This window comes from Vanessa cardui, chromosome 17, assembly GCF_905220365.1.
Source record: "Vanessa cardui chromosome 17, ilVanCard2.1, whole genome shotgun sequence".
In the NCBI taxonomy this organism is placed as follows: Eukaryota; Metazoa; Arthropoda; class Insecta; order Lepidoptera; family Nymphalidae; genus Vanessa; species Vanessa cardui.
In genome coordinates this window covers 11,844,435-11,870,895 of record NC_061139.1, presented here as the reverse complement: position 1 = coordinate 11,870,895, position 26,461 = coordinate 11,844,435, and the positions used below count along the sequence as shown (strand labels likewise).

General features: G+C 35.9%; 6 protein-coding genes across 6 annotated transcripts in view; 1 reads left to right on the top strand and 5 right to left on the bottom strand.

Moving 5' to 3' along the window:
• The window catches only part of LOC124536692 (Golgi-specific brefeldin A-resistance guanine nucleotide exchange factor 1), a 154,142-nt gene that overhangs the window by 40,122 nt on the left and 87,559 nt on the right, over positions 1 to 26,461 (top strand). The window lies entirely within an intron of this gene.
• Positions 1,178 to 2,645, bottom strand: LOC124536686 (collagenase-like). The gene is made up of 5 exons (XM_047113246.1): positions 2,435 to 2,645; positions 2,075 to 2,342; positions 1,887 to 1,976; positions 1,604 to 1,800; positions 1,178 to 1,325 (listed from the first exon to the last, which is right to left on the bottom strand). Exons 1-5 carry the CDS (start codon positions 2,624 to 2,626, stop codon positions 1,221 to 1,223), a joined length of 852 nt encoding a protein of 283 aa, XP_046969202.1. The 5' UTR covers positions 2,627 to 2,645; the 3' UTR covers positions 1,178 to 1,220.
• LOC124536688 (collagenase-like) lies at positions 5,913 to 7,362 on the bottom strand. Its single transcript, XM_047113249.1, has 5 exons — positions 7,147 to 7,362; positions 6,787 to 7,054; positions 6,599 to 6,688; positions 6,316 to 6,512; positions 5,913 to 6,063 (listed from the first exon to the last, which is right to left on the bottom strand). The coding sequence occupies exons 1-5, from the start codon at positions 7,336 to 7,338 to the stop codon at positions 5,959 to 5,961; spliced, it is 852 nt and encodes a 283-aa protein (XP_046969205.1). The 5' UTR covers positions 7,339 to 7,362; the 3' UTR covers positions 5,913 to 5,958.
• Positions 12,139 to 13,431, bottom strand: LOC124536689 (collagenase-like). The gene is made up of 5 exons (XM_047113250.1): positions 13,217 to 13,431; positions 12,868 to 13,135; positions 12,688 to 12,777; positions 12,414 to 12,610; positions 12,139 to 12,288 (listed from the first exon to the last, which is right to left on the bottom strand). Exons 1-5 carry the CDS (start codon positions 13,406 to 13,408, stop codon positions 12,184 to 12,186), a joined length of 852 nt encoding a protein of 283 aa, XP_046969206.1. The 5' UTR covers positions 13,409 to 13,431; the 3' UTR covers positions 12,139 to 12,183.
• On the bottom strand, positions 17,992 to 19,249 carry LOC124536684 (collagenase-like). Its single transcript, XM_047113244.1, has 5 exons — positions 19,025 to 19,249; positions 18,673 to 18,940; positions 18,493 to 18,582; positions 18,219 to 18,415; positions 17,992 to 18,097 (listed from the first exon to the last, which is right to left on the bottom strand). The coding sequence occupies exons 1-5, from the start codon at positions 19,214 to 19,216 to the stop codon at positions 17,993 to 17,995; spliced, it is 852 nt and encodes a 283-aa protein (XP_046969200.1). The 5' UTR covers positions 19,217 to 19,249; the 3' UTR covers position 17,992.
• On the bottom strand, positions 22,197 to 23,492 carry LOC124536682 (collagenase-like). Its single transcript, XM_047113242.1, has 5 exons — positions 23,278 to 23,492; positions 22,928 to 23,195; positions 22,748 to 22,837; positions 22,474 to 22,670; positions 22,197 to 22,350 (listed from the first exon to the last, which is right to left on the bottom strand). Exons 1-5 carry the CDS (start codon positions 23,467 to 23,469, stop codon positions 22,246 to 22,248), a joined length of 852 nt encoding a protein of 283 aa, XP_046969198.1. The 5' UTR covers positions 23,470 to 23,492; the 3' UTR covers positions 22,197 to 22,245.

Genomic DNA, 26,461 nt, shown 5'->3' with positions numbered 1-26,461 from the left:
TGTTGTTTTTTTAAAGTAAGATTTGTGTGTTTATAATACATGTAGAATATAGTAGAAAAACACTGATAATTATAGCGGTTTTATCTTTTATTTTTTTACGAGGAATAATGACTCGTGTACGAAGTAATTCTAAGCAATGTAGTATTTATCCTTATCCGAGTACCTTATTTTTTTTATATTTCTTCACGTAAGGCTTTGTATAAAATTATTTTTTTGCTAGACTTAATAAATTCCTTTCCATTTTTCAATACGAATTCTACAATATGAGACGTTGTACGTTTAATTACATTGTTAATATGAGCTATAAAGGTTAAGTTTCGATCTCTAACCAACTCAACATCTCTGAGAGAAGTTTCCTATAAGTTTTATGTACGTAAATTTGTTTATATGAAGTTCCAGATTATTTTCATTACATCACTGTAGCAATCTATGTATATCGTTTAGTAACAGTTTATTATCTTCAGATTTATTTACTGGTCTGATAAATTTTAAATCATCATAATACATTCAAAGGCGTAGAGTTTAAAAAAGAGTTTATACTATCATCTACAAATATATTGAAAAACAAAGGGCCTACGTTTGAGCCCTGAGGAACACCAGATTGAATCGATTTTTGTGAAATTTATAACAAGCACAAAAAGGAGCGGTTTTCTAGATATGACTGGGTCTATCTTAATAGATGTCCTGATATACCATACATAGCTAATTTATAAGATAATATGCTGCGAAAAAGCTAATCAAACGCCTTACTAAAATCAATATACACAGAATGGAATCAATAATTTTTTTGAAGGCATTTTTAATTTTTTCCCTTATAAGATGTTGTCTAAATTTCGGTAATCTGTAGTAGCAAGGTTCGGAGAGTATATTGGGTGTCGCAGACATTTTAAACTAGTGGTTATTTATTGTGCAGTGTATGCTATTGCGTTGTTGTGAAGCAGCAGTGGCGTAGAGCGATTGGCCAATCTCGGTTGCTTAGCAACTAGTTTTTCCTTCATGGTTTGCAGTTGCTGATAATATACATATATCTGCCGTAATCCTTTAGGCATGTTTTAACACCACCGAGAGCGCTGTATAAAACTCTGTGACAATGAACTAAACTTAAAGGTTGATTACTATTTTTGTCACAACAATTGTGTTGAAAATTACTTAATGTAAATAAGTGAAACCAATATATAAATAATTTAAATATTTATTTAACGACAAAAATACAGTAGTGTTTAAAGACGGGCGCGAATCCAGGCGTTGAATGAGGTCACTCTGGCGAAAGCGGCGGGGAAGCCTCGGGTGCAGCCGGCGGCGGAGCCGAAGGAGGTGATACCGATCTGTAAAGCAATAGAATGTGTTAATATTATAATAACCGAATGAACTTTGACTAATGCCCAAATGTACAGGTATAGATTTAAAACCAAAAAACCGACTTTGTCTTGGGATTACCTCGAGCATCACTCCAACCAAAAAATATTCATAAAAACCAGCTTATAAACTAAAAAAGTGTCACTCGTATAAACATCATACATCTGTATGTATATACAGACTGTCGGTTCAGATAATGGAAATGACTACGATAATACGAATTATAGGCAAACAACAGAACACTGACCAGAGTGCCACTGGTGCCTCTGCCGATAGCGAGAGGACCACCGGAGTCACCGCCGCAGGTGCTCTGACCGTTGCGGGTGGCGGTACACAGGGTGGAGGAGATGACGATGCTGGAGCCGAAGGTGTTGGCGCACACGGCGTTGGTGATTACTTGCAAGTTAACGTGACGCAGTGCCTGGCTGCTGCTGATACCGACATCTGAGGAATGAATATTAAAGAGTTAGACAATCGTGTTATTTCCCAAATGTAAGCCAGTTAGACTGATGATGATCGTTGTAACTTACTGTCAGCAGTTCTTCCGAAACCGGCGGCTGTGGCCCAGGTACCGACGTAGTTGTTAGTGCCACTGGCGAGGTTGATGCGTTGAATATTGGCTAAAGGCAAAAAGTTATATGTTTAAATAAAATGAACACGAATAATTGAATGATGAAACATAAATATGTCCAATGCGGAATAAGAAAGATGTGCTTACCGGTGAAAGTAACGTGTGGCATGACAATGACGGCAACGTCGTTGTGGAGGGTTCTCTCATTGTAGCTTGCATGCATTTGGACGTTGTTGGTGTTGACACGAACGCCGCCGGAGAAGAGACGGATAGAGCCGAGGACGACGGTGAATTGACGAGCTTGGGTTCTGCCATGCCTCCAGCAGTGAGCGGCGGTCACCGCCCGGGTGTTAGAGAGGAGGGAAGACCCGCAAACTGACTGTCTGCCGTCAGTCAGAGTGATGACCAGACCACCCTAAAATATTGATGTTTCACTTTATATTATATGAAAACCAAAAACTGTTATATGAGACGTGAAAGATATCGTTGGACTGAGATACTACTTACCAAGTGGGGGTGGGATCCGAGAGATGCCGCTGATCCTCCTGTGATCCTGGAGCCGTCGAAGTCCTGAGCCTCCTCAGCGAACTTTATGCGTGCAGCTTCTGGGATACCGATCTCCTCATGGTAGTCGGAGAAGATCTTCTCCTCGGCTGCGACAGCCAGGGCCAGGCCAACGACGACGAGCAGGAATTTCATGTTGGAAGCAGTACTGAGTTGTGCAGCAAAGAGAGATACCTTATATAGTAATCAATATCTTATCAATCCTCTGCCTTACATTTATCATCAATCAATCAATTAGTGCTAATTTGACATTTCCTTTGGGGATCGTCACAATTGCATTTGAATGCGGTGCGATTATTAGGTTTTAAGATTCTTGTATTGTTTTGGATGCTGAAATAAACTCCCGAATATCAATTATTTCAAACAAGGAATCATTTCTTTGGCGAAAAAATACTGTATCGTATATGGTCAGATTTGGTAATAATCGGTTATTACGTTGGTTCAATGACCAAAATGAATAATATTAGCCTCATGGTCATACCCGTTAAATTGAGACCGTACGAAATGTCAAAACTCGGATCGCATTTTTAGGAAAGTGTGAAGAATTTATACGTTTTTTTTAATGAGCTATAGTCGTGAGAAACGTTGCTTTCTTGATATTAAAGTACATCAGTACAGTAGCGTTATAGCATTTGGTAGCATTACGGAGTATTTGTTCATAATTGTATTCAGTTTAATATAATATTTAATTTTTAAACTGCAACATGACTCATTCAAAATTGCTTTAATTAACCTACAAATTTTGTTTTATGTTAGCCTAAATTTGTTACCAATTTAGTATTATTGATAATGCATCGTTTACACTTTCATAATTGCTTTGTTTTTTGTAAACTTTAAGAAATAAAGAAGTATTGTTAACACACAATACAATATCACAAATACCTCTAAACAAACAAACCTCTCTCAGGTTTGTTTTATATTCAGATCTGATTTTAAATCCTCATCGTAAAAAAAATCTAGCAGACTTACCATAAGGAAATTGCACTGTCGTCTTCGGACATAGTTTAACCTTTTAAATATTACGTCTTCACTCATAGTATTTGTACCCGTGATTTTAGGTCTCTGCTGTCACTCATAAGAGAGATATGGGGGTAACAGCGCCTAATGGTTTTATTGTTTTTCTCAGAAACTAGGACAGATACTTAAATGAATCTAACGCGAAAAAATATGTATCAATAATTTCTATATGTAGTATATTTTTATAGTTTTTGATAATTTTTTAGAAGTAAAAAAAATAATGTTATATTTTGCGAATAAAATAAAATACAATTATTTTACAGTCTACTGCAACATATTATAAAACCGAAAGTTTGTATTTGGTGGAACACAGTAAAAAATTCAAAGCATATGAGCTATTTATTATCATTACATAGTATTAAACAAAGCCGCTTACAGCCGTCTATCCCTATGTATGCTTAGATCTTTAAAATTACACAACCGAGTGTGATGTAGTTTTTTAATACACATATTGATACACAAGGAAGGTTTATGAGTATAATAAAAGCAGAATATAGTAAAGGAACTGATAACGATACAAGACTTTCAGATCAGATATAGAGATATTCTGCAAAATATTTTGTATCAGTATTGCACCAAATAACAGAAATGTACCTAAAATTTATCCTTGTGCAACACCCATACTTAGTACATAGCATTCTAGAAGACTATTCCAATACTGAAAATTTGCTATTATTAAAGTATGAAGCGATGATCTACATAATCAAACGCTTTGGAAAAATCATACAATACGCCAAATAACAAGATTAATACTTATTATGCGGTATATTTCATGCATATGAATCATACATATGTTCATATGAATTGTTCAATACGAAAAATTGTATAAATTTATACTAATATCTAAAAGTTGATTTCAAATGTTTTGATTCGAAATGGAAAATTATAAAAACACCTTTAGCTAGTTACTGCGATTGTCTAAGTAATAAAATAACATAAAATAAACAATCTCAGCTCGCAACTAAAATGCAATAATCCTGTGCTAGGATATTATCTAAAGAAAGTGCATGTTTCTATTTAGCCTAAAAAACTCAATATTTATGTTTTTATTTTTATCTTGACAACGTACTAAATTACGTCGTTCGCAGCTGAAGGAATAAAAAAAAACCGAAAGTACTTTAAAAGTGAATTTATTTTAATTCACAAACTTATTTTACAAATATTAATACTAATTTAATTAGACTACTTCTTGTGTTGAGGTTGTAACACAGAATGCCATCAGAACCAATTATTATAAAATAATATTAATATTTTCTTAATTCTAAGAGACACAGAAATTATAAAGAAAGATCGGTGTGGTCCGTTGTTGGGCGGCGTGATGTTGCGCAAGGGTTGCTGGTACCGGGCCGTCGTCGGTGGTCTCGGCGAACGCGATGTCCTAATGCTCCATAGGGTGGTCGCATACATAACAACTATGTCAATACCTTATTTCCCTATTATTTTTCATGTCTTCTACTTTATATTTACCTATATCTGGGGGCACGGCAGTGCCCCAGCCAAGTCTCGAGCAAAACGGGCACGGTCGTACTATCTTTTCTCGAAGCGATTCGCGGTAGTTTCGCTCCCCTATATCTTCGAAGTGGACAAAGCTAGGAGTTTAGGTTTTCGATGACTAATAGTAGGCATTAGAACAAGCTTAAGTTCGAAATTACATGCCAATTGAATCAATAGTTTAGGATTTACGATCGATCAAAGTTACACCATTTTGTCACTCACTGACTCACTGACTGATCATCAAAAATCTAAGGTACTTCTAGCAGACTTAGAAACTTCAAATTTTGCATCAAGATAAGATCGTTTGCTTTCATAAAGCTATGGCCCGTAAGGTATTCTTAATTATTGCATTGGAGCATGTAGTCGGTAATGACCATCATGATTCACATATAACAAATAATCTGATCAGAGGTCTCGTCAGTAACATTTGCACATAATTCCAGTCAGCAAGGAGCTTTTAATTTGTGCTCATTGCCAAGTCACTATAATTGTTATATAAAGAAAACTATTGGTACAATTACTAAATGTTGATTTATAACTACATAATGATTTGAATAGGACTTGCCTTCTATGAGATCTCAAAACTTTTTACGATGGAAAAACTGCAGCGAGAGGCATTTTTTTACATTTAATGTTTTTGGTGGGATTATACTAACATTTGTAGTTTAGTTAATTCGTGCTGTATTTTGTAAATCGTATCAGATGAGTAGTCGAAGAGAATATTGTAATCTCTGCAAACCAAGCTACCGGACCACGTCCGAGATCGCTGTATTAAACATACTTTGTGACAGCTGAATAAGGGTAAGGGTTTTTTATAGTTATCTTGAGATAGGTAAATGTTTTCACTGATTTTTCTGCTGTTCATAAATGGTGTTGAAAATTTACTTAATGTAACTGAGTGAAACAAATGTTTAAATAATTTAAATATTTATTTAACGACAAAAATAGAGTAGTGTTTAAAGACGGGCGCGGATCCAGGCGTTGAATGAGGTCACTCTGGCGAAAGCGGCGGGGAAGCCTCGGGTGCAACCGGCCGCGGAGCCGAAGGAGGTGATACCGATCTGTGCAGCAATAGAATTTGTTAATATTATGCTAACCTAATGAACTTTGAATAATGCCCAAATGTACAGGTATAGATTTAAAACCAAAAAACCGACTTTGTCTTGGGATTACCTCGAGCATCACTCCAACCAAAAAATATTCATAAAAAGCAGCTTATACATCATACATATGTATGTATATACAGACAGTCGGTTCAGATAATGGAAATGACTACGATAATACAGATTATAGGCAAACAACAAAACACTGACCAAAGTGCCACTGGTGCCTCTGCCGATAGCGAGAGGGCCACCGGAGTCACCGCCGCAGGTGCTCTGACCGTTGCGGGTGGCGGTACACAGGGTGGACGAGATGACGATGCTGGATCCGAAGGTGTTGGCGCACACGGCGTTGGTGATTACTTGCAAGTTAACGTGACGCAGTGCCTGGCTGCTGCTGATACCGACATCTGAGGATAGAATATTTAAGAGTTAGACAATCATGTTATTTCCTAAATGTAAGCTAGTTAGACTGATGATGATCGTGGTAACTTACTGTCAGCAGTTCTACCGAAACCGGCGGCTGTGGCCCAGGTACCGACGTAGTTGTTAGTGCCACTGGCGAGGTTGATGCGTTGAATGTTGGCTAAAGGCAAAGAGTTATATATTTAAATAAAACGAACACGAACAATTGAATGATGAAACATAAATATGTCCAATGAGGAATAAGAAAGATGTGCTTACCGGTGAAAGTAACGTGTGGCATAACTATGACGGCAACGTCGTTGTGGAGGGTTCTCTCGTTGTAGCTTGCATGCATTTGGACGTTGTTGGTGTTGACACGAACACCGCCGGAGAAGAGACGGATAGAGCCGAGGACGACGGTGAATTGACGAGCTTGGGTTCTGCCATGCCTCCAGCAGTGAGCGGCGGTCACCGCCCGGGTGTTGGAGAGGAGGGAAGACCCGCAAACTGACTGTCTGCCGTCAGTCAGAGTGATGACCAGACCACCCTAAAATATTAATGTTTCACTTTATATTATATGAAAACAAAAAACTGTTATATGAGACGTGAAAGATATCACTGGATTGAGATACTACTTACCAAGTGGGGGTGGGATCCGAGAGAAGCCGCTGATCCTCCTGTGATCCTGGAGCCGTCGAAGTCCTGAGCCTCCTCAGCGGACTTTATGCGTGCAGCTTCTTGGATACCAATCTCCTCATGGTAGTCGGAGAAGATCTTCTCCTCGGCTGCGACAGCCAGGGCCAGGCCAACGACGACAAGCAGGAATTTCATGTTGGAAGTAGTACTGAATTGTTCAGCGAAGAGAGATACCTTATATAGTAATCAATATCTTATCAATCCTCTGCCTTACATTTATCATCAATCAATCAATTAGTGCTAATTTGTAATTTCCTGCGGGGTTCGTCACAATTACATTAGAATGCGGTGCGATTATTAGGTCTGATGATTCTTGTATTGTTTTGGATACTGAAATAAATTTTCGGAGATCAATTTTAAATGAGGCTTAATTCATTTGACGAAAAATACAATATTGTATATGGTTAGATTTGGTAATAATCACTTATTGTATTAGTTCAATGAGCAAAAAGTTTAATTTTCATATCCGTTAAATCGAGACCTTTTGGATACCTTAACACTCCGAGCGAGCGGAGTTTGAGGACAGTGTGAAGAACCTTTACGTATTTTTTTTTTCAATAAGTTAAAGTCTTCGGATTTGTCGCAACTTGAAATAAAATAAAGTCAGTTCGTTATCGTTACTCTCCTAAAGCGGATTACTAAATATATTTCTTCAGGATTGTTAAGTTATTTGTGGTTACTTTATGAGTTCCGGTGAAATATACATTGAAAAATACATAATCAAAATTATTTACGACTGACAGAATTATTATTAAAAAAAAAAATTGAATGGAAATGGTAATGGTTGGTTCTTGTAATGGAATCTGAAAATGATTTTCGTGTTTTTTGTCGGTATAATAAATACAAAAACATATCGAACAGTACTCTCCGGAACGATTATATATTATTGCGTATGTCTATGTCAGGCGATGATAATATTTCACCATCTGTGTTGGACGAACTTTTATATTTTTTAGTTTATATGTTTTAGTTTTTATTATCTAAACATATAATAAAATTGGAGTGTCTGTTTATAATATTAATATAGCCCTTTTTATTCAATGCATATGTATTTATATATGATACATATACCAAAATAACATTTTTTATAATTTTTGTCGGTCTGTCTGTTTGTTCCGGCTAATCTCTGGAACGGCTGGACCGATTTTGACGGGACTTTCACTGGAAGATAACTGATATAATAGGGAGTAACTTAGGCTACAATAATATATTTTTTTGTTATATTCGAAGGCGTACAAGGTCGCGGGCACAGCTAGTTTTATTTAAGAATGTGTTAAGATATTCATTGTATTTTATCAAATTCTCGACACTCATACTATTGGTGACGTCTTCACTTTACAGAATCTGTGTTAACAATGTTGACAAGCGCAAGTAGCTCTATCTGTTCTTCATGTTTTAAACGTTAAACTGATTAAGATTAATTTTCGTATGCAGCTTGAGACCCGCGGAAACACATAGGCTATATTATATTTATTTATAAGATTATAAAATTAACATGGTTATTTTTATTATTAAAGTTACTAATTTCGGGATATTTACCTTGTTTTTTTTTTATTTTTGTTCGGTGGAGCTCGATATTTCGACATTTTTTTTTTTTTTTATGGTATATGTTGGCGGACGAGCATATGGGCCACCTGATGGTAAGTGGTCACCATCGCCCATAGACATTAACGCTGTAAGAATTATTAACTATTCCTTACATCGTCAATGTGCCACCAACCTTGGGAACTAAGATGTTATGTCCCTTGTGCCTGTAGTTACACTGGCTCACTCACCCTTCAGACCGGAACACAACAATACTGAGTACTGTTATTTAGCGGTAGAATAACTGATGAGTGGGTGGTACCTACCCAGACGGGCTTGCACAAAGCCCTACCACCAAGAAACATTGTCTACGAATGTCTTATTCACGAGAACTCGGTCTCCTGTCTACAAAAACAAACAAAAATAAAAATAAAACATGGTAAATACCCCGAAATTAATAACTTTAATATAATTATTTACTTACTCCCCATCGGGGTGAGATTGTGGCCTATAGTAAAATTTTGTATATGATTTGCGGGTTCACAGGTTCAGCTAGTATCTAGATAAATGAGAAATAACGTAATCGTACCTGCTTCTATAAAAATGGATTTATTTGCTTTAAAGGATGTAATAATGAGAAGAAAAGTATCGATGTGTCATGATATAATTAATCGAGGATATCATTAATAGAAAACATTGGAAGTCAAATCAAAATATACTTTATTCAAGTAGGCTTTTACAAGCAGTTTTGAATTGTCAATTAACATACTATATTAAGTGAAGCTACCACCGGTTTCGAATGCAGATTCGATCGAGAAGAACAGGGAAGAAACTCAGTAGTTACTCTTTATCTTTATTTAAAAATACAAAGTTATGTTAGTTAAACAATTATAAATGAATATTCGCCGCCGAGCACAAGATGTATGATATATACAAATTAAGCACATTTATATGTACATAGTGGTGCTTGCCTGGGTTTGAACCCGAACTCATCGGTTAAGATGCACGCGTTCTAACCACTGGGCCATATCTGCTCTCACTGTATGATAGAGCTATTATCAAATCGTATGGAATATGTAAATCTTATCTTTTCCTAAACAATTGCTTTTATCATACTGTTAATAAGGTATCGATCTACATATCTTAACATAAGAACGCTGATCACAATAACATGTAAATACACTGCGGCTCTTAAGTCTCATTATCTCAGAGATGATTTAATTAGTATCATAAAACCAACTTCCGAACTTTATCTGCTCAACCAGGATTTCCGTTTTAAAATTAAAAGTAAGACACAACAACAAATAAGAACAGCCTGTAAATTTTCCACTGCTAGGCTAAGGACTCCTCTCCCTATGAGGAGAAGGTTTGGACTACTCAACCACGCTGTTCCAATGCGGGTTGGTGGAATACACATGTGGCTGAATTTTTATGAAATTATACACATGTAGGTTTCCTCACAATGTTTTCCTTCACCGCCGAGAAGAGAGAGATGAATTATAAACAAAAATTAAGCACATGAATATTCAGTGGTGCTTGCCTAGATTCGAAAGCGCAATCATCGGTAAAGATGCACGTGTTGTAACCAATGGCCCATCTCTGCTCTGCTCAAAAGTAAGACACCCGTTCCCTATAGTAAATTTTAATTTGCATTTTTTTCTAAAGACAAAAAAAAAGCTATTTGTAACTGTGATTCTACCTAAAAGTAGAGTAAAATATATAGGTATTTTTACAAAAAAAGCTATTACTATTCTAAAATATAATAATAGTAAATTAAAATCATAAAATTTTAAAAAATATATTATTATAGTATTTATTTTCATATGGAGAAGAAAAAATCCCAATAATAAAGGTAAAGATACAAATAATGTATAATATAATAAGTATATCATCATCATCATCATCATCAACAACAGCCTATTTTTGTCCACTGTTGGACATAGGCCTCTCCCAGTGCACGCCACTGTGGTCTTTCTCCGGCTACTCGCATCCAGCTCCTGCCTGCCGCCTTGCGTATATCGTCACTCCACCGTGCCTGAGGACGTCCTACACTACGTTTGCCGAGACGCGGTCTCCACTCTAGAACACGTTTTCCCCAACGGTTGTCGGTTCTACGACAAATATGACCAGCCCACTGCCACTTCAGCTTACTAATCCGGTGGGCTATGTCGATGACTTTGGTTCTTTGACGGATCACCTCATTTCTGATGTGATCCCTCAAAGAAACGCCGAGCATAGCCCTTTCCATAGCACGCTGAGCGACTTTAAGTTGGTGGACCAGCCTTGTCGTGAGTGTCCACGTTTCGGCTCCGTATGTCATGACGTATATACCAGCCTGAATTCGTTCAGGTTGATATCCCCAACCAATAATTAAATTTAGTTCAAATCCCTAAAATCGATACTCAAAACTTGACTACACAGTGTGACTATCCTTAATATTATATTTGACTATTCATTCTAATTATATGACTAATAACTTTACGTGATTCCCAAATATTTTATCGATCTAAGCTCAGATTAAACAGTATAATATCAGTAGCATAGATAGTTATGCGTACTTTGTACGATTGATTTATAAATAATGTCGTCAAAACAAATGAATGAAAAATGTTTTCTTTAAATTTTATTAATCAGTATAATAATTACGTTTGAGAATAATAATTACCAAGTTATATTCTGGATTTTTGATAAATCCAACTAATGAATGAAATAAAAAAATATTGAATTCATACTATACAATTTTTTAACATATTATTATTCTGCCCTTCTAGGACCAAGTCGTACTACCTTTATTTTTGAAACTTTAAACATAAAAACATGCGTCATAAGGTATTTAGTACTTAAGTCTATTTTATTAATACCATAGAATCCACCGGATTTGGCTATACTGAATATCCTCAGGGCTTTGGAACGGCTTATATGATGATGATGACACAAATCGGAGAATTTTCGCGGCTTCAGATACGTTTACGAATATGAAATTATTTCGGATGGTCTGATTGTTTCAGGTATGGATTCTCAATTATTTAGATATTGTAAAATAAAAATAACAAGATATAAGTTTGAATTTATTTGTAGGTTATTGTCGTCTTAATGCCCTAATTCGGCAAGCCGTCAGATGGGTCTAATAAGTTTTTGCTTGCTCTTGTGAGTAAATCAAATTGTCTATTTACTTAGATGTTTTATTAGATGTTCTAAGTATCTTGTTATTGGCAAATAAATATTATTATTTTATTATTAGAAAGAGGCAAATTTAGAAAATGGCATATTTTATCCGTTTTTATGCTATATCTTTGAAGATGATTTGTGATCAAAATATTCCGGCTACGTATAATTTGATGAGTTTTGTTGATTACAACCATGATTCACTGTATCTGGAATCGAATCAATATGTAAAAATAAAACACAACATATAGTAAATGATTATGTATTGAATCAAACAACAGTCGTTGACGTTTAAAGACGTGCGTTGATCCAGGACGCGAATGAGCTCACTCTGCCGAAACCGGCGGGGAAGCCTCGGGAGCAGCCGGCCATCGAACCGAATGAGACGATACCGATCTGTGAAGGAATATAATGCTTTACTAAATGATATTTCTGAAAATAAAAACTTCCAAAAATGAATACCTATATAATAGTGCATAGAAGAACAGAAAATTAATACCAATTGAATGTTAAATACTGACCAAGGTGCGACTGTTGCCACTGCCAATGGCGAGAGGACCGCCGGAGTCACCTTGGCAGGTGCTCTGACCGACGGAGGTGGCGGTACAAAGGGTGGAGGCGATGACGACCCTGTTTCCGAAAGTATTGGCGCAAACGGCGTTGGTGATCACTTGCAAGTTAATGTGCTTCTTTACCTGGTTGGTGCTGATAGCGATATCTGAAGAATAAAACGGTATCAATAAATAATATTCCATAAAGTAAACCATTTTCACTGACAATAGAATCATGACTCACTTTCACCGATTCTTCCGTAACCGGCAGCTGTGGCCCAGGTTCCGGCGAAGTTGTTACTGCCGGTAGCGATGGCGATGGGCTGGATGTTGTCTAAAATAAAGGGTAATAAGATACAGAAAAAGTACAGGCACTTCCGTGTTTGTGTGATGTATTCGTTTATAAAGTAGCGAATATTCTTACTGTTGAAACTAATGTGGCCGGTGACAATCATGGCGATGTCGTTGTTAAGGGTATCTTCGTTGTAGTTGGCGTGCATCTGGACATTGTTGGTGTTGACACGAACGCCGCCCGAAAAGAGACGGACGGAGCCGAGGACGACAGTGAACATACGAGCTTGACTTGAGCGATGCCTCCAGCAATGAGCAGCAGTCACCAGTTTCGTGTTGGTTAGAAGGGAAGAACCGCAGACTGACTGTCTGTTATCGGTCAAATGGACAACAAGACCGCCCTAAAAGTTCATTATTTTTCATAAAAACAGTCGTGACGTAGACAAAAAGATTTATGCATGTATTATTAATAAATAACAAACCAAGTGGGGATGTGCGCCGAGTGATGATACGGAACCGCCTACGACTCTGGAGCCGTCGAAGTCCTGGGCGTCCTCAGCGAGCTTGATGCGTGCAGCTTCTTGGATTCCGATTTGTTCATGGTAGTCGTAAAATATCGGCTCCTCGGCTACGACGGCTACGGCCAGGCTAACGACGACAAGCAGGAATTTCATGTTGGAAGTAGTAATGTAATGTGTAGCGAATAGACTTAGTTTAAATACTAGCCAATATCTTATCTTCTATTTCCCGTAAGATTATCACGTACCTACTGAGGTGTCAATCACAACAAATCAAAAATATTTCGTCAATCCTCACAATTACGTTTCAATACGCTGCGACATTTGAATTTAAGACTAATCGTAGAAATTTTGATGCAAATCCTATATAAATCGATTTTGCAAAATTATTTATTTATGTTTAGTCCAAACCAAATTCACTATTACTAAGAATATGTAGAAAGTAATATTTCGTTCTATACACGGTTTACGTCGAGAATTATTTGTCGCGATCAAACGTCAGTTAATAGAGCAGTCTGAAGAACCTTTACGTCGATGTTAAGCCCGAATCGTCTTTAATATTGGGTTTTCCAATTTTTGTTAATTAATCACAAATATAAAAGATAGTTCGCTCATCAAGTGATCTGCTACTGATAACGCATTCTTCACGATAAGTCAATGTATCATCGTTAATTAATGAATGATGTTACGTTACGTTTTCATTAAAAAAAAAACTTGCTTCAGTATAGATAAAATATTATAAGTGGGAAGTGAGTTTTTAAGACCTTCGACATTAGAAGTACGTTAGAAATTGTTGTCAGTTAAAATTGTAATTGTTCGCCCAGTGACAGCTATTGAACTAAAATGTTTATTTAAAAAAAATCAAAAAAATCAAAATTATATGAATTTGTAGTTTTCGATTTTTTTTTAACCAAAAAAAGGGCAAAGACGCGATGAACCTTTTGTATTTTTGTCAATTCAATAGATTATTTTTTTTCGTGGTAAACGACGCGTCTATGTACTAAGATATCCTTACTTCGTGATAGAACTTTGTGCAGGCTTGCTCAGATAGATACCACTCACTCATCATGTTCTGCTTTAGCACAAAAAAATAAATTCAGATTTTCTTATTGATGCTTTCATTGAAATACTTACTTTATAAACCCAAATTCAATTATCACATTTAGGTTTGATATAGTTTCGTCACAATGGATAGGGTAGGATAGGATATATCCTGGGGAGGGTGTGCATTAAAGTTTATTTTTGGTATCGGACGGGAAAATTGGCAACTTGACGGTAAGTGGTGCTAGGCATTGCCTGGATCTGTGTCGTAAGAGTTTATATCTACGACACTTAATTAAATTTTTTTTTTGGAAAGAAAACGAAAAATTCCATTTATCTATTCAGTGGGGGATTCAAATGATGAAGATTTTCAGATATTGGTTTTCTTATTCTATTATAGCAATGATTTTACAGTTTTCTCCTTGAAGTTATGGTCGTAAGTTGTTTCTATCGGTTTTAACGGCATTATAGATATACCACAGAAGAATGTAACCTGTAACAATAGTCTGATTGTTAGTGGCCGGAGGTGGCCACTGTGAGAAGTATTATCCACATTTTGTCATATCACTTAATTATTAACCAAGTGACTTAACACTGTAGGTCGTTTGAAATTCGATGGGTTAATGCAGGAGTATTTCTAGTACATGTAACACACATACTTCTCTCTATACATTTAATGCTACATTATTTATATATTATACTATCGACCCGCCCCGGCTTCGCACAGGTACAATGCTGATACTAAATATGGCTTACAACGTTCACAGCTGTTTTGTCGAAAGTGTTTATTTACATCACATAAGATACCTCTAGAATGATCACTATTTCTCTACTATATTGTTAATGTATTATACACACATACATATAAACATACCTCTTGAATCAATATGTGTGTAAAAAAACCCGCATCAAAATCTGTCATTTAATTATGAAGATCAAAGCATACACAAGGACACAGCGATAAGCAGCTTTGTTTTATGCTACGTAATGATGAAGCCTACATATATTTATATTATAAGCTCATGTGTAATAAATTATTAATAGTCGTTTATTTATTTCTTTATGAACATGAGAATTGAACACTTATATACTGATAAAACTATTGTAGTCGACTGGTTGTCACCCGCGGTTTCTCTTGCGTTTTAGTGTTGTTGATAGATAAAGCGTGCCGTTTATATTAGTCACAAAATACTTCGATTTCAATTCCAAATAAACTTGCGAATAAAGCAAAAATAGACTTTCGAAAATGCGGCTTTAAATCGTCACGCGGCATAAACTACAAGGTACCATCCTCGAAAGAGCTATAATCGACCTCAGTAAAAAAACTTTGCAAATAGCTAATATATGTCGTACATAATATGAATCACTTACAAAATAATTGATTAAGGACAGTAAGACATTTCATATCGAACCCTAACCGTGAGCCGTTTAGGAGTTACATCATTACGTAGTATAAAACAAAGTCTCTTTCTCTGTCCCTATATCCCTATATCTTTAAAACTACGCAACGGTTTGATTGAGTGATTCAAGGGAAAGGTTTGTGTATAAATAAAAAAAAATGAACAATATAGTAAAGAAACACTGATAATTTTAGAAGTTTGCAATGTGATGTCAGTATCAGTGTTGCACCCGTGCGAAGCCGGGTCGTATCGCTAGTTGATTATAATATTCGACTATGACAATTACATGAACATTACCACATTACTGAAGGTGACCCATACACCCAAATACCTTACGAATAAAAGCTTCGGCCGAGTATCGCTAACGTTCTCCTCAGAATTTTTCCGTTCCCTTCCGCTCCGTTACTTTGTCATGGACTACTTTTCATGATTAACACCTGACGACCAACACTAAAACGCAAGAGAAACCGCGGGCGACAACCAGTTGCCTATAGTAGTGTTATCAGTATATAAGTAAGTGTTCAATTCTCATGTTCATAAAGAAATTACTGTATAAAAAAATGATAATATGAGAATCAAAAGTGGTTCTCTCAATAGGAAGATTTATACATGTAGATAACAGTGAACCAAAATCGAGAAATTCAACTTTTTAATAGTTTCCTTTAATCTATAAGCTATATGAAGACAATAATTGTACTCGTGTGAAGGCTCGGGGCTTGTTAGTTTTAAGTTATTTCTTAATCTAAGGCGAATAAAGAGCTGGGACGAGTAATGACTTTACAGAAAGCAGAAAGTTTCAAGTTTATATAGCATAAACAAACAAAAACAAACAACAGCCTGTAGATTATATAGCATATTAGTTTCTTATTTTAGCTCATAGCTTATGTCTTGATAATTTAAAATCGGTAAGATATTCATGAAATCATATCAAACAAAAATGTATTTAAATAAATAATAATTTTAACAAGAAATAAAAATTTTAACAAAAAGAAAATCCGACTTCAAACGAAACACTATTTTAAAACAAATAAAAATGCACTAAAAAGTAGTAAAAATAATTGCATATTTAACATATTATCTAGAGTCCTCCTAGGTAAAATGAACTGAAAAATATTAGACTACTTAAAAGTCGATTTACGATTATGTATTGTTGTTATAATTATTGCTATATTTGTAGCCGGTGTCAGCCAAGGAAACCCTATTGTATATCCATTGACTCCAAATATAAACCTCAGTAAAAAAAATTGGCAAAAGAGCTTATATATGTATGTATGTCGTACATCACATGTCATCACATCATATACACAAAATTTGATTAAAGACAGTAACTAAATCTGCCCGAAATCGCACCCTAACTGTAAGCCGTTTAGGAGTTCCATCACTACATAGTCGCTTTCTCAGTCCCTGTATATTTAAAACTACGCAACGTATTTAACTGATAATTTTAGAAGTTTGCAATATGATGTCGTACTGCACCCGTGCGAAACCGGGGCAGGTTACTAGTTGATTATAATATTCGACTATGATAATTACATGAACATAACGACGTTACGGAAGGTGACTCAAATATCCAAATAACCTATAAATAAAAGATTCGACCGAGTATCGCTAACGTGCTCCTCAGAATTGTTCCGTTCCCTTCCGTTCCGTTACTTTGTCATGGATCCTATGCTCAGAACCTTAACAAACTTTCACCAAACTACCCTTGAAGTATATATTTTATAATAAAAAAAGAATCATCAAAATTGCTTGACGTGATTTTCAGTTATTCGCCTATTTGTCGCGCATATACGTAATGCAAATTTAAGACTTATTTCGTTTTCATACGGATACCATCATCGGAAAAAAATAAAATTAAAATGGGAACCCACGGGAAGCACTACCTTTCAAACAAAAAAAAAAAACAATATCGGTCCACCCAGTGAAAAGTTATGATGCGCCTCAACAATCAAAAGAAAGAAGCGATACGAGTCCCTTGATTGACCCAGTATAATATCGTATAAAAGGTAATTTGTAAAAAACATATTTCTTAAAGTGATCTCGTATTGTTTTTTTGATAGATATACTACGGGGTATGAGTTAAAATTCAATTTTGGAAGGTTAAATCTAGGTCTTTGGCTAGTAAATAAACTTAAAACTCCCTTCTATGACTGCGTGAGATAGTATCCCTTGAAAGAAAATTACTTTGACATGTGTATAATAATGATACAATAAATTTGTAGTCGACACAAATGTAAAAAATAAAACACCTGTATACAGTAAATCATTATGTATTGAATCAAACAACAGTCGTAGACATTTAAAGACGAGCGTTGATCCAGGAGGCGAATGAGGTCACTCTGGCGAAACCGGCGGGGAAGCCTCGGGAGCAGCCGGCAATCGAGCCGAACGAGACGATACCGATCTGTGAAGGAATTTAATACGTTAAAAACAATAGTATTGGAATGAAACCATTTAAAATGAATTTACCCATATAAGAACATAAGTCAATGATGTCACTTTAAAATAATATACAAAAAACTGACCAAAGTGCGACTGTTGCCACTGCCAATAGCGAGAGGACCGCCGGAGTCACCTCCACAGGGGCTCTGAGCGCCGGTGGTGGCTGTGCACAGGGTGGAGGCGATGACGACCCTGTTTCCGAAAGTGTTGGTGCACACGGCGTTCGTGATTACTTGCATGTTCACGTGCTTCTTTACTTGGTTGATGCTGATACCGACATCTGAAGAATAAAATGGTATCACTAAATAATATTCCATTACGTAAACGATTTCCACTAATGAAAGAAACACAACTAACTGTCACCGGTAGCGCCGAAACCGGCAGCTGTGGCCCAGGTCCCGGCGTAGTTGTTACTGCCGGTAGCGATGGCGATGGGCTGGATGTTGTCTAAAATAAAGGATAACAAGATACAGTAAAAGTGCACGTACTTCCGTGTTCGTCATATGCATTTGACTTTAAAGTAGCGAATATTCTTACTGTTGAAATTAATGTGGCTGGTGACAATAATGGCGACGTCGTTGTTAAGGGTAGCTTCGTCGTAGTTGGCGTGCATCTGGACATTGTTGGTGTTGACACGAACGCCGCCCGAAAAGAGACGGACGGAGCCGAGGACGACAGTGAATTGACGACCTTGGGTATTACCGTGCTTCCAGCAGTGAGCAGCAGTCACCAGTCTCGTGTTGGTGAGGAGGGAAGAGCCGCAGACTGACTGTCTATTGTCAGTCAAAGTGATAACAAGACCGCCCTAAAAGTTTATATTTTTTTATGAAAACATAGTTATAACGTTTGACAGAAAGATTAATGCATATAGTATTCATAAATAACAAACCAAGTGGGGATGTGCGCCGAGAGATGATACGGATCCTCCTACGATCCTGGAGCCGTCGAAGTCCTGGGCGGCCTCAGCGAGCTTGATGCGTGCAGCTTCGGGGATACCGATCTCCTCATGGTAGTTGGAGAAGATCTTCTCCTCGGCTGCGACAGCCAGGGCCAGGCCAACGACGACAAGCAGGAATTTCATGTTGGAAGTAGTAATGTAATGTGTAGTGAATAGACTTAGTTTAAATACTAGCCAATATCTTATCTTTTATTTCCCCAAAACATTACCACGCCCCTAATGAGGCGTCAATTACAACAAATATCGGAAATAAAGAGGCCATCTTCACAATTACCTTAGAAAACGCAGCGACTGTTGAAGTCGTTTTAACGCAGCGGTCATGTTTCAAATTGTAAACAAGATAATTTCTAGCAACGTTTCGGAAACTCTCTAAAGCGTTTAATGGACTCGTGTGAAGAACATTCGCGTCGTCGTTAAGCTGGCATTGGCTTTAATATTGGTATTTCCGAATGTGTCATAATCACGATTAAACAGATAGTGGGGAAGTTCATCAATTGATCTGCTAACTGATTAACATGTTTTTATGATAATTCAAAGTATCTTCAAAAAATAATAATTAATTTAGAAAAATGTTAGTTACGTACTGTATTAATAATAAAAATCTTAGTTATATTATATATATTCTGTGTGACAAATTAGACCTTAAAAACGTCGCCCAGTGATATATTTTATCATAATATTTTTTAAATATTAGAGGGAAAAATATTACGTGATTTTGCGTTGTTATGTAAACTCGATTCCAACCATAAGCGGACAAAAGCCACATAAACAACATTTGACTTCGTATTTTCCAGATATGATTAGTCGAGAGGATTTTCTTAAAGTTATAGCTTTAAACGTCGACGAAAATGGTACTAATAATTTGAAAGGATAATTTAAGTAGACATAGGGACAGTAGTGGAACAGTATTGTATTATAAATGGGAATATATTAGTCGAGACCATTTAGGAGTGTCTATATAATTGCTATGTCTGTTAGTGATCAGAAGTTTTCCAATAATTGTTATTATAAATTTAAGGAAAACGTATATTTTATGCAATTGGATAGTTTATGGTTTATCGTTAGCGCATAGTCGCAGCTTTCAGTGCCTTGGACATGTCTTTTTGTTAGTTTGCTGTTTATGCTGTTTTGACAATGATTAGTGTCTTGTGATAGAACTTGAGCCTAAACCCAGGCGTTTTTTTTTCTAAAAAGTACTCTTTTAATGATAATAAGATTTGTTTATTAATTTAGTCCTAAAAAACTATTTAAATTTTGTACATGGTGAATTAAAAATATTTCCCGATATCTTATTATATATGCGTATACCATTGCCCAAAAAGTTCTCTTTACCGTAGGTATGCGAACAGAAAGTAGGACTCACAAGTTTATTCTTATTTCTTGTATTAATAGTATATGTATTAACTTTTATGGAATACTTTTGTATAGTTTTCTGTATAAACATTATATTACCGTAAATATTTTATGATGCACCTATTTCTATAAATTTTCATCGCGTAATGTTGTTCTATGGTTAATATTGTAAAAAGTTCGGATAGCTCTTTTCTACAAAATGAATAGTATTTAAATATATACTTCATAACAATATTCCTTATGAAAAAAGAGTGTAAAAATTACTAAAAGAAACTAGTCCAGCAGTACTTATGTACGTCAATTTTCTTATTATCTTTATTGCATAAATAGTACTAATTAGTTTATCTGCTAGGGCATACAAAGAGGTGCCCCACTGAAGTTTATAGTCAAGGGTTACCCCAAAAACACCATTGACTCAACAAACGCAAGCCTTTCATTAAACAAAATGACCGCAAAAGAATTTGACTTGACATTTGGCAGGGAAAACAAAATAAATTTAGTCTTTTTTGCATTAAGTACCAAATTATTTACGTCAAACCATAAGAACCCGCTAAAAAGCACTGTTTACAATGTCATGATTGTTTATTTTTCTGTCGAGTTTATTGATTACACGTATTAAAAACAGGGGAGGTCCTAAAATTGAACACTGTGGTACACTCATTTGCGCCAGAGCATCATTTGATTTTGCACCGTTAACAACAACTTTCAAAATTATTTTATTAAGGCAGGAGGAAATTAATTTTAATGCGGGGCCCTTGATTCTATAATATTTATGTTTTCCTAGGAGTATAACATGCTTAACGCAATCGAAAGCTTTTGATAAGTCACAAAAAAACTTCAATAGCATTTTGTGACTTCTCCCACGCATTATAAATGTCCTCAATAAGTGATATTCGAGTCAAGATGTAATAACAATTGATTGAAAACGATTTTATTCAAAACAAAAAAACTTAATACTGGCAAAGTAGAGTACGGTCTATAGTTGTTTGGGTAATTTTTCACACGACTTAAATCATGGTAAAACTTTTCTTAATTTTAATATATGATGATAGCTAAATAAAGTGCCAAGTCGACAATTAACATGGAACAATTGTAACTGATATATAGACCATAGATTGGTGGTTTTTTTATACATCGTACGGAGTTATATTCTCAAAAGAAAACACTTGAGTAAATCCTAGGCAAGGAATATTAGAAAAATATTCTTCGAATTGGGTGGCCACATTAAAATCATTACCCACCATATCCCTTTTTATATAACGGATATATAATGAAATATCTCAAGCAATTTTCATGTTATTTTTAGTTTTTAAGATTCTCGAACAAGTTGTTTGACAAACTTTTTTAAATAACTTGGAATATTTTTTTACTAATTGAGAAATTTAAAATTACTATTATATTTCTTATGTTCATCTAGCTCATATAATTTATTTCGACTTATATAGATACCGGTTAGTGACCCCGGCTGAGAACTTTATATCATTGTTTTGATAAAAAGATTTAAATTGAAATATTTTATTGAATTTGTTATCAAGTAATTTTAAAAGTGAATTATTTTTAAAAGTTGGAATTATTTGGGCTGAAATTCAATTTTGGAAGGTTACATCTAGGTCTTTGGCTAGTAAATCAACTTAATAACCCTCTACGACTGCGTGAGATAGTATCCTTTGAAGGAAAATTATTTTGACAAAAGTATACTAATGATGCACTTAATCAGAAGTCGATACAAAATGTAAAAATAAAACACATGTATGCATAGCAATTGATTATGTATTGAATCAAACAACAGTTGTAGACATTTATAGACGGGCGTTGATCCAGGACGCGAATGAGGTCACTCTGGCGAAACCGGCGGGGTGGCCTCGGGAGCAGCCGGCAATTGATCCGAACGAGACGATACCGATCTGTGAAGCAATGTCATGTGTTAAAAACTATTGTCATGGAATAAAAACTTCTAAAAATGAATATACGTAAGAACATAAAACTAATGTCAATTATGCCAATTAAAGTGATAACAAAACACTGACCAAAGTACGACTGTTGCCACTGCCAATGGCGAGAGGACCACCGGAGTCACCACCACAGGTGCTCTGACCGACGGAGGTGGCTGTGCACAGGGTGGAAGCGATGACGACCCTGTTTCCGAAAGTGTTGGTGCACACGGCGTTCGTGATGACTTGCAAGTTAACGTGCTTCTTTACTTGGTTGATGCTGATACCGACATCTGAAGATTAAAATGGTATCACTAAATAATATTCTCTTACGTAAACGATAACCACTAATGAAAGAAACACAACTAACTGTCACCGGTAGCGCCGAAACCGGCAGCTGTGGCCCAGGTCCCGGCGTAGTTGTTACTGCCGGTAGCGATGGCGATGCGCTGGATGTTGTCTAAAATAAAGGATAACAAGATACAGTAAAAGTGCACGTACTTCCGTGTTCGTATTATGCATTTGACTTTAAAGTAGCGAATATTCTTACTGTTGAAATTAATGTGGCTGGTGACAATAATGGCGACGTCGTTGTTAAGGGTAGCTTCGTTGTAGTTGGCGTGCATCTGTACATTGTTGGTGTTGACACGAACGCCGCCCGAAAAGAGACGGACGGAGCCGAGGACGACAGTGAATTGACGACCTTGGGCATTACCGTGCTTCCAGCAGTGAGCAGCAGTGACCAGTCTTGTGTTGGTGAGGAGGGAAGAGCCGCAGACTGACTGTCTATTGTCGGTCAAAGTGATAACAAGACCGCCCTAAAAGTTTATAATTGTTAATAAAACATAGTCGTGATGTAGACTGTAAGATAAATGCATATAATATTCATAAATAACAAACCAAGTGGGGATGTGCGCCGAGAGAAGATACGGATCCTCCTACGATCCTGGAGCCGTCGAAGTCCTGGGCGTCCTCAGCGAGCTTGATGCGTGCAGCTTCGGGGATACCGATCTCCTCATGGTAGTTGGAGAAGATCTTCTCCTCGGCTGCGACAGCCAGGGCCAGGCCAACGACGACAAGCAGGAATTTCATGTTTGAAGTAGTAATGTAATGTGTAGCGAATAGACTTAGTTTAAATACTGGCCAATATCTTATCTTTTATTTCCCCAAAACATTACCACGCCCCTAATGAGGCGTCAATTACAACAAATATCGGAAATAAAGAGGCCATCGTCACAATTACATTAGAAAACGCAGCGACTGTTGAAGTCATTTCAACGCAGCGGTCGTGTTTCAAATTGTAAAGAAGATAATTTCTAGCAACGTTTCGGAAACGTCTCTTTATAAAAACTTTTCTTGTTTCAACCAAAGTTATTCGGCATCGCGAAGGATATATAGCGAGTTATATTTCGACCTACAAATACGACACCGAATATTGTTCGTCACGCTGAAACTTTGAGTGCAGCGTTTAATGGAGTCGTGTGAAGAACATGCGCGTCGTCGTTAAGCTGGCATTGGCTTTAATATTGGTATTTCCAATGTATGTATCATAATCACGATTGAGCTCGATAGTGGGGAAGTTCATCAAGTGATCTGCTACCTGATTATAATGTTTTTACGATAATCCGAAGTATTGTCTTAAAATAATAATTAATTTAAACAAATGTTCGTTACGGAATGCATTCATAAAAAATATCTTGCTATATTATTTATATGCTGTGACAAATTGGACCCTAAATACGTTACCTAGAGATTTATATTACCATGTCATTGGTTGAGACTATTTTCTAAAAATTGTAGATTTGAACATTAACGAAAATGGTTAGTTATATGATGAGTGACAATGATATTCTAATAAACAGATATGTTATATCCATACTAAACAACAGAAAAAAAGTGTGCCGCGCCGGGGACCGTTTATTTTTACATTTCGTTAAAAGTAAAGAGGATAGCTTGATAAAAACAATAAGTAAAAGGGATAACTAGATGTTTTAATTACGCAAAACGTATTACTACGTAATTATGATGTATTATAACATATTACTACGTAATACAATTAAAGGCAAACGTCCCAATTAGGACGTTTTCTAGTCTTCACTTTTTGTGCGTTAATAACATATCTGTTTACTACAACATCATTGGTTAGTGATCATAATTTTTCCAGTAATTGTCATTAGAAATTTAAGGAAAACGTGTATTATATGCAAATGGATTCTTTTGTTATATTGCTAGCGCATAGTCGCAGCATAGTTTCCGTGCCTTTGGCTCGTCTTGTTGTTAGTTTGCTTTTATTTACAATGATTAGTGTCTTGTGATGGAACCTGACCCTTCATGCAGGCTTTTTTTTCTTCTAAAAAGTAGTCTTTTAATGCACACATATTTTACAACACTGATAATAAATGTCACGAACTTAGATCTTACACACAGAGGCTCAAATTTTACAGAACAAGATCACTTTACACTAGAAGAAACATGAAAGAAAACTTTATCTACAAGCTAATTCATGGGTTTCTTGACGCTTCCGATATCCTGCAATGCATTCAATTTTCTGTCCCTCGTTCAAACAGTTGCTCGTCCAACTGTGAAACGAATGTTCTTCGCCACTAGCCTTTATACCGTATGTGTTCAACTTACAACAGTATTCGATCTAATAACGATATTTTTACCGACCGTTCTATAGCCCCATTAAAAACTGTTTTAAAAAAATGTTTCAATAGATTAAATAACTAAACTAAAACAATAAATAAATAATTTGTATGCTACTGTCATGAATTAGAAGCAAATTGTTACTAACATTTTATACATGTCGTGTCTGCGTAACCAAAAATGTAATCATAATGTATATTTTTTGATTGTCATTTTATTTTTGTAGACATTTGAACATAAAATAAAAAAAATTAATACTAAGATTTTATTAATTTAGTCTAAATAAACATTTAAAATTTTATAAAAGGTTAATAATAAATAAGGTTTTCTTGGCTGACACCGGCTCCAACTATAACAATAAATATAACTACAATACATATGAACGTAAATCGATTTTTAAGTAGTCTAATATTTTTCATTTCATTTTACTTAGCAGGCCTCTAAAAATATGTTGAATACGCAATTATTTTTATTACTTTATAGTGCATATTTATTTGCTTTAAAATGGTGTTTTGTTTGAAGTCGGTTTTTCTTTTTGTTAAATTTTTTATTTATTTTTTATACTATGTAGTGATAACAAATAGGTACAATATACACAGATGTATCTAGAAGGGTTAAGCCAGCTTTTACAATGTAAATGCAAAATTATTATAAATTTATGACATCACAATAGAAACTTTTAAAATTATCAGTAGTACTTAACTATATTGTCTATGTATTATATACAAAAACCTTCCTCTCGAGTCACTCTATCTATTAAAAAAACGCATCGAAGTCAAATTTTTGTTGAGTGGCTAAAGATGTGTGCGTTGTCATGGTGAAAAACCACACCCCTTCTGTTGATCAATTCTGGCCGCTTACTCTCAATTTCTTGCTTCAATCTCATCAGTTGTTCGCAATACAGTTCTGAATCGATGGTCCTGCCGGGCGGTAACAGCTCATAATGAATGATGCCCTTCCAATCCCACCATACACACAGCATTACCTTGTTGCGAGTTAATCCGGGTTTTGCCACAGTCTGTGAAGCTTGACCGGCCTTTGACCACGATCTTTTTCGCACGTTCTTGTCGTATGTGATCCACTTTTCATCACCAGTTATCAGCTTCTTCAAAAATGGTTCGGTTTCATTACGTCGTAATAAAGAATCACAAATGAGTACACGGTTCATTAGGTTTCTTTCAGTGAGTTCATGAGGCACCCATATATCGAGCTTTTTTGTGTACCCAGCTTTATTCAAATGAGTCAAAACCGTTTTGTGGTCAATTGCCAGTTCTTCAGCTACATCGTAACTACTAATATGCCGATCTTGCTCCACTTTTTCAAAAATGGCATCAATTTTGTCCGTAACAGGACGACCAGAGCGAGATGCATCTTTGATATCAAGATTTCCGGCTTGAAAACGCTTAAACCAAACTTGCACTACTCTCACAGATACTGC

Excerpts from the sequence above, each read along its gene's own strand:
- LOC124536684 (XM_047113244.1), bottom strand. The coding sequence starts at position 19,216 with ATGAAATTCCTGCTTGTCGTCGTTGGCCTGGCCCTGGCTGTCGCAGCC. Across the intron at positions 18,941-19,024 it reads TCGGCGCACATCCCCACTTG|GGCGGTCTTGTTATCACTTT; the intron begins GTTTGTTATTTA and ends ATAAACTTTTAG. Across the intron at positions 18,098-18,218 it reads GTGGCAACAGTCGCACTTTG|ATCGGTATCGTCTCGTTCGG; the intron begins GTCAGTTTTTTG and ends ATTCCTTCACAG.
- LOC124536689 (XM_047113250.1), bottom strand. The coding sequence starts at position 13,408 with ATGAAATTCCTGCTTGTCGTCGTTAGCCTGGCCGTAGCCGTCGTAGCC. Across the intron at positions 12,778-12,867 it reads CGGCCACATTAGTTTCAACA|ACAACATCCAGCCCATCGCC; the intron begins GTAAGAATATTC and ends CCTTTATTTTAG. Across the intron at positions 12,289-12,413 it reads GTGGCAACAGTCGCACCTTG|ATCGGTATCGTCTCATTCGG; the intron begins GTCAGTATTTAA and ends ATTCCTTCACAG.
- LOC124536688 (XM_047113249.1), bottom strand. The coding sequence starts at position 7,338 with ATGAAATTCCTGCTTGTCGTCGTTGGCCTGGCCCTGGCTGTCGCAGCC. Across the intron at positions 7,055-7,146 it reads TCGGATCCCACCCCCACTTG|GGTGGTCTGGTCATCACTCT; the intron begins GTAAGTAGTATC and ends TTAATATTTTAG. Across the intron at positions 6,064-6,315 it reads GAGGCACCAGTGGCACTTTG|ATCGGTATCACCTCCTTCGG; the intron begins GTCAGTGTTTTG and ends ATTGCTGCACAG.
- LOC124536682 (XM_047113242.1), bottom strand. The coding sequence starts at position 23,469 with ATGAAATTCCTGCTTGTCGTCGTTGGCCTGGCCCTGGCTGTCGCAGCC. Across the intron at positions 22,838-22,927 it reads CAGCCACATTAATTTCAACA|ACAACATCCAGCGCATCGCC; the intron begins GTAAGAATATTC and ends CCTTTATTTTAG. Across the intron at positions 22,351-22,473 it reads GTGGCAACAGTCGTACTTTG|ATCGGTATCGTCTCGTTCGG; the intron begins GTCAGTGTTTTG and ends ATTGCTTCACAG.
- LOC124536686 (XM_047113246.1), bottom strand. The coding sequence starts at position 2,626 with ATGAAATTCCTGCTCGTCGTCGTTGGCCTGGCCCTGGCTGTCGCAGCC. Across the intron at positions 2,343-2,434 it reads TCGGATCCCACCCCCACTTG|GGTGGTCTGGTCATCACTCT; the intron begins GTAAGTAGTATC and ends TCAATATTTTAG. Across the intron at positions 1,977-2,074 it reads GCCACACGTTACTTTCACCG|CCAATATTCAACGCATCAAC; the intron begins GTAAGCACATCT and ends TTTTGCCTTTAG.